We start from the raw sequence: 7,500 nt of genomic DNA, 5'->3' as shown, positions 1-7,500 counted from the left end.
ACGGCTTTTCATTTCAACTCCATCATCATTCTTCTCTCTCAGATCCTCTCATAAAGCTATTGTTTTCCTAAACTGAGCAGCCGCCTGTCAAGGATACTGAAGCTGTATTTGAGCACTATTTGTTGCATAGCAGGCATAATGTTTTTTTTTTACCTTTTTTCTTTTCTTTCTTTCTTTTTTTTTTTTTTTTACCTGAATACAAAGCAGCTCTCCAAACGAGGAAAAAGCACATGACATGTTACATGAACACATTCTGTAAATATGTTAATGATCTCAAAAGATTTGATTTACATATTTGTTTGGGTACATTTTCTCTCTGAATGCTAAACAGTTTCCTCCCTCCTATTTCACGGAGCACATTTTAATAATATAAAACTCATCTACATACTTGTCCTGACTCTAACAAAGATGACACAGAATGAAAGAGACACAATCATCAAAAAATTAGCAGAAAATTTGCGTTTTCAGGACATCAGGACATACAATTTTAAACAAGCCACTCACCAGATGTCTTATTCCGATACTGTTCCAGCCTTGCATTATGGGTAGGAAGGAGATGACAGTTGGGATAATCCAACATCCGCCAATCATAAGTGTCACTCTAAGGGGTGTCATCTTATTCCTATAGACCAGTGGCTGGCAACAGATGGCATAGTACCTGCAACAGCATCATTAAATCATCACTTTACACAGAAAACATTTCACACCAGTCTAATGCACAGTAAAAGGATTACAGCTTTGCTATAAAAACAACCATCGCCATCATCATCATCATCGTCATCGTCACCATCATCATCATCATCTACAAGAGCACTGAATGTGTTTGTGTGTATGAGTGTATGTGTGTATGAGTGGGAGACAGAGAGATACTATCATGAACAAAACACAGTGAGGTTATTTAGAGGCTCTGAATAAATGTAAAACCCTTGAGAAATCAGAGGCAAATAAAGTGGTTGAAAAATAAGCCCTGCATGCAAATAAGTATTTACATCAAAACAAAAAGTATATACATCAAAACAAAAATTATATACATCAAAACAAAAAGTATATACATCAAAACAAAAAGTATATACATCAAAACCTACATTAAAAAAAATGATATATATACTCTGTGCAACCCCTAATATCTATCTATCTATCTAGGGGTTGCACAGATTACTCAAGCATTCGAGCACTGGAGCAGTTACATCAATTCTCGAGTTTCTACATTAACGTCGAGTACTCATTAATCGTGTGATGCTTGATCTCACGTGCACTCGGTTTCCTGTTAGAGCCCTTGGTAAACATGAGGAAGGATAGCAACAGCAGAAAAGGGTGAAGCGATAGTTTCTTTGCTTTACTGTTATACTTTACTGTGCAAACTTTCTTTCCCAACTGTCGTTGTGATGAAATAAAAGTGCAACATCTGTGAGTTGTGGACGGATTTCTCAAGGATGGCTCGAACATCGAGTCTGTCGTATAGGCTAATAGACTACGCTACTACACTAACGCGGCTAAACAAATTAACGTTGTTAATAATAGATATAAGCAAATATGACTACTTTCACTTTTAGGTCGGTTAGGCTTACTAATGATGACCAGGTTTCACCGAATTTACCAAAAAACAGCCGCTATATCTAAACGCAGTAAGAACATTTAGGCTACGTCCACACTAAACCAGGTAAATCTGAAAAATTAAAAAAACAAAACAAAAAAAAAACTCACTTTTTTGACTGAACTTTCTATCTTGGGCTACTGTAAAATGTTGCTAACAATAACATTAACATATCGTTGGTATCATCCATACTTCACCATTGCGTAAGGTAATTTTATGCTTTGCTCTGGGTGCTGAGACCAACCCCATCATAGTTGCATAGTCTTTTAATTGATATAAGACACCAGGTTTTTCGGGAAAAAAGTACAGTGCTCGAGTTGTAAAATTATGCACTCTTACAACCCCTAATATACATACATACACACACACACACACACACATACACACACACACACACACACACACACTCACATATATATATATATATATATATATATATATATATATATATATATACATACACACATGTCAGATCATTTCAATTCACTGCACCATTCTGAAAACAATCACTGACCCTCGACCTGAGATGCATCTTAACCTTTTTCTCCTGTCAGTCTCTATTTCTACTGACCATTCGCACACAGCAACCACTAACATTAACGCTGCAGATCTAGAAGGACCTTAGATTTCTATGGCAACATGACCATAGCAACCAGGTGAAAATTTCAGGTTGAGGGTGGTATTCATCCACGCGCTGTGCTTTGAAACAAAAGCTAGAGCATGTGACAGGCTGGAATTCAGTGGGCGCCCAAAGAATCTGCCCAATTTCAAGAGAGTAGATGTTAGGAGCGGTGGGAAAAAAAACGTACAGATCCTCTTAGAATCGTACTTTTTATGCAACCAAAAATATAATCAATTTCATTCACAGCTGAGGAAAGCAGGTCTGCACATTCATGTGTGGGAATGTTGTTAATGACTCCATGAATAGCACCTCTCTCTTTTTTTTTTTTCATTTTCTAACAAAAGGAGATGACTACAGCATGTGATAAAGCAACGCTGATGTAAATGGCCCAGATGCCTTGATGAGATTGGACTGCATCATCAGTTTACTTTAGAAAACTGACCCTGGATCAGCATCACTCACCACCCAGTAGATGAATGAGACATCTCAAATGTTGGGAAGGGACACCTCACTATTCAAAAGGGGGGTTCAGACTCCATCCCCCAAGAAAACTGACACCCACACACCCACAATCAAGCGTGTGTGTGTTTTAACGTTTGAAATGACTTTTTCAGATGAGTGCGTTTTTCAGCGCTGAGATGAGTCTAAACTCTGCACTGATTTTTCCACATTCCTTTTTACGCCTGTCTCTCTGTCCAAGACCAATTTCCTTATAGGATAAATAAAGTAATCTGACCTGATCTCATCTGAAGTTTGGAGAAGATTTATTAGTTGAGACTACAGCTGATGCTTAGCCCTCTCATAAAGTGTTTATGAATGGATTACATTAAAAGAATTTCTTATACATTGTACTGTATCATCCATTCAAATCCTCCCTTGTGTCATCTACTCTTGTCATAAAGTTTGGCTGTAATGCTTAGTCTGTGTTGCTGGGACAGCTTGGAATTCTTCTGGGCTCACAGCCAGATTCCCCAAAATTCCTTCACCAAATCAAGACCACCTCAGTCACACTCAGATCTCCTCTCTCTGACTTCTGACTTTCCCCTACACGAGTGACCTGATTGCTAAAGCCTGCTGACCGTGTGGGGGTGACTGTGGGTAAGTGGCTGTACTGGTAAGACTGGGACGACGTGCGGTTCAGAGACTGGTCCCTCCCCAGCCCCTATGTCCGCTACCCCTTCCCCAGAGTGTTCCAGTCCAAATCAACAGGCCACATCTTTCTCTCTGCCGACCCAGTTCTGTCAGAGCCCGGGCCTGTGCTGACGTTCGCACTCGTATCTGAGGATGTAGCTTCACAGCGCGACATTCCTGGCGTGCGTTAATCGTGGCGTGGTTTACACTGGAGCTGGCAGGGCTGACATCCTCTGTACGAGATTATCACACCCAGATCTTCACTCTGATTGCTGTGACCAAGTGCACTACTGTTCAAGCTATTAGAGATTCTGTTTCTGCTGCTTCAGAATCAGGGCTTTGATCAGAGATAATCACGCCAGAGACCTTGAGCCGACGGGTCCGTCTGATCAACGTGGAACGCTGGGAAAGAGAGAAACAGACGAAAAGAATCCGTCCCCAGTTTCTTTTCGGTTTGTGTGTTTGTGCGCCCAAAAGTGACGTGCCTTGCCTTGCGTTCCATTAATCTTTCTAGACAGTTCTAATGGAGAATTCTTAGCACAGGAGATTAATTGAAGCTGAAAACAGGCACACTGTAAAATTATTAGGGCAACTTGCTTAAGTTTTTTCCAAGTCGACTCAACTTGAAAGCCGTGTCAAGAGCCGAGCCGACTCCAGAAGTGTGTTGCCTTTCATTTTTAAGTGTTAAGGTTTTTCGTTATTGTTATTATTACGGTATGCGAGAGGGTTTACCCACGGCAGGAGAGGCTAATGCTATTCACCGGGCCTGAATAGTGAGAAAGCGCTTTTGTGATTTTGTTTACAGAGTGCCTGCCAAACTTCCCTACTAAAGGGCAGCTCTGTCAGAGCACGGGAGCCAGGGGGGCAGTTTATCACACCTGCTCACCTGGCGGAGTTCACTGCAACTCACCCACCTGTAGGCGCCGTGAGATGGATAAAGCCAGCCGCAGTGGGGAACAGATGGAAGCCATTGCTACAACACTTGCATCATAATTGCAGAAACAGTGATCGATGGTGATGTGAGCACGGTTACTTTCCCTCGCAATTTCAGACAAGGGAAAGAAATCAGAGCTTATACGAATCATTACCTGAGTCGTCTCCACCCAACTCTCTATTAATAGCAACGTCGAATCTAAAGCTGACGGACGTCATGAACAGAAACACACTTCACTGTTTCCCCGCTGCCAAAAAACACTCGCTTTCCACGTTTGGAAGGATCAATCTTTCCCATTTGAGAGGTTAAGCTTCGAGAGAGGAGGCATACACAAAACACAATGCCAAGCTGGGTTGGCTGGCACTGAACAGACGTCTGCTGCACGGGGAGACGAACACCCGGACTAACGAGAAGCAGACGCGTTCGCTGTGTGGGCAGAGGTTTGATTGTCGGTCATTATAAACCACCGCTGGAGGTCCGCTCGGCGAGGACGGAGTTTAGGACTCGCGGCGGCCGCTGTCACGGCTCCTGCCTGCGTGTGTGTCTCTAAACAAGCCCCCCTGAGAGCACAGCACCTCTCCCCAGCTCCTCTCAGTCTCCCTGATGAGTGGAGAGGTTTTTACATACGGGGCTGGAGCACTGAAAGCAGGCGCCAGCTTCCGCCGTTCACCTGCTCAGTTATTTTTAGACGCTTCTGTTAGACGCCGCCGTCTGTGAAGCGATGCAGATGTTTGACTCGGTAACCTGCTTGCTCAGCTCTCGATGAGACTGAGACGAGAGTAAATCCAATATGAAGGGTCCCACAGGTAGTGTGCCTGACAGAGACTGAGAAACAGAACGTATAATATATGTTGGCCTGTCTGCTGAGGCCTGGTGGAAACACACCTCGGTGAAAAAACACAAACCGTTTGAATATATTGCACCTCCATCTCTCATTATTCTGCCCCGTCAAGGACACACAGGTCTGAGCTGAATTGTTAAAGAGGGCGACTGGTCATAGGAGGCGACTGGTTAAAAATATGACTGGTTAAAGAATGTGATTGGTGAAAGGATTTGATTGGTTAAAACCTTGATGATTTAACACAACAATACACTTATTTATTTTAAGAAATGATGAGGCAGCTCAAATCTATTTTCCAACTCTAGTCTCAATATACTACAACTCACTATGTTTTCATTCTGTTTTCATTATGGCACACATTACACTTTCATTAACTAGACAGGTAAGATTTATGATTGGGTTTTCTAGTAATTGACACTACATTTCAACAAATAAAACAAATTGTTTAAAATACTCATCTGCTGTTACCTTCTATTCAAAATGTTCCGTTTAACTAAGAGTGGTAAGAACGTGTCTTTAGTGTCCCAGCGTTAAGGGTGAGATTAGTTCAGGTTATGTCACACAGCGCGGCGTACTTAAAACACAGGAGCGGTGGAATATTCAGACACGGAAAAAGTGCCTGGCTGGGATTTCTCAGGTTAAAAATGCATGGGGAGCCAGTGCTCTTTAAGGATCCAGTCAGCATGACTATCCAAACTCACAGTGTCTCACAGTATATTTTACCCCCTAAAACCCTCTCATCCCAGGAACGAGATGGGTGCACTGAGTCTCAGGACTGAGGTGGAAATATGAGAGAGAGAGAGAGAGAGAGGGCGAGAGAGAGAGAGAGAGCAGTGTTTGAGGACAATCTGGTCTGTGTTTCCCGCATCCTGAAACAAAATGACACGCTGAACATTACTGTGAGTGCTAAGTGGCTGGCTGAAGGACGCAGGCTGAATGTGTGTGTGTGTGTGTGTGTGTGTGTGAGGGGGGGTGTTGTGTTTGCCTCCCTCACTGTCAGGACTTCGCAGTCGCAAATGAGTTGTGAAATGGCTGAGGAAAAAGAAAATCGCTGTTTCCCTCCTTTTCCAGATTCATGATTTCAATAAGGGGCTTGGCTGGAACTTCTCCCATCTGTTGACGCAGGCACAAAAAAAAAAAACCAACAAAAAAAAGAGACTGCTTTTACAGAAGAGAGTATGAAGGGGCAGAGAGCAGAGGACAGAACACTGTAATCGAATGCAGGAGGATAAAATGATGAGTCGAGGGGAAATAATGTTAGGGGTCAAAAAGTCTGACTATTAAAAAGTGGTTTTGCCATCAAAACTCTTAACAGGTTTCCTATTGTAAACTCTTGCCCTGAAGAGAAAGATGTGCTGAAAAAAACAACTCTACGAGGGGGAGAGAGAGAGAGAGAGAGAGAGAGAGAGAGAGCAAGAGATAGGAATAGATAGAGAGAGAGTGAGAGAAAGAGAGAGAGGAGAACAGAGGGAGAGAAAGAATGAGGCTGTAAAAGACCAGCTGTGGCTCTGCTATTTTCTCTCTATAACCATCAAAGAGTTAAACATAAAAGATATCTCTCCACACAGGGGGACAAAAGAGAAAAGTCAGTGAGAAAATGAGAAAAGGGGTAAAAACACAACGTAAGAGGATGAGAACGAGAGAAAAAAAGATGAAAAGAAAAACAGAGACAGAATGAATAGGAGCACGGGATAGACGCAGCTAGAGCTGAAGCGTGGAAAAGGAGTGCGTACGAGAAAGAGAGAGAGAGAGAGAGAGAGAGAGAGAGAAAGAGAGAGAGAGAGAGAGAGACAGAGAGAGAGAGAGCAAGAGAGAAAGAGAGAGAGAGAAAGAGAGAGAGAGAGAGAGAAAGAGAAAGAGAAAGAGAAAGAGAGAGAGAAAGAGAGAGAGAGAGAAAGAGAGAGAGAAAGAGAGAGAAATGGCAAATGCTATAGTTCCTATTTCTGCCTGCTGGCGTGATCTCGGTGAGCAGTGAGATATTGAAAGAATGTGTGTCTAATTGGTTGAATAATGTAAGGAAGGAACACAGCTCTGCTATGGCATGCTCTCATTCACAGACATGAGCATCTACTCACGCACTGATCCAGGGTCAGACACTGACACACTCCATGGGTGTTAAGGATGTCGAAGGTTTGGGTCAAAACTGAAGTCCAGCAAACCGTTGGACAGCTGCGTTCTTTCATGTGAACAAATTCCAAATTCGTACAAATTCCAAGTGCTATAAATTTGTTACTACTGAGGAAAAATGGGTGCATGTCTCATGAAAAGAGAGGCTATCAGTAAATGATAAGACGTCTTCTCTTCCACTTACTGCTCCAAGCATATAACATATTTAAAAAGACGCACTGATCCCAGATCAGAGAGGCCATGTTACAGTT

The 7,500-nt window shown here is 42.5% G+C and overlaps 1 protein-coding gene across 1 annotated transcript in view; it reads right to left on the bottom strand.

Annotated features, from left to right (window-relative positions):
* htr4 (5-hydroxytryptamine receptor 4) overlaps positions 1 to 7,500 on the bottom strand; it is a 42,222-nt gene that overhangs the window by 24,445 nt on the left and 10,277 nt on the right. The window contains exon 4 of the mRNA XM_030765597.1: positions 505 to 658. Coding sequence (XP_030621457.1) covers positions 505 to 658 — 154 coding nt within the window. The remainder of the gene's footprint in view (positions 1 to 504; positions 659 to 7,500) is intronic.

Source organism: Chanos chanos, chromosome 2 (assembly GCF_902362185.1).
Source record: "Chanos chanos chromosome 2, fChaCha1.1, whole genome shotgun sequence".
Lineage (NCBI taxonomy): Eukaryota > Metazoa > Chordata > Actinopteri > Gonorynchiformes > Chanidae > Chanos > Chanos chanos.
This window is presented reverse-complemented; position numbering and strand designations above follow the sequence as displayed.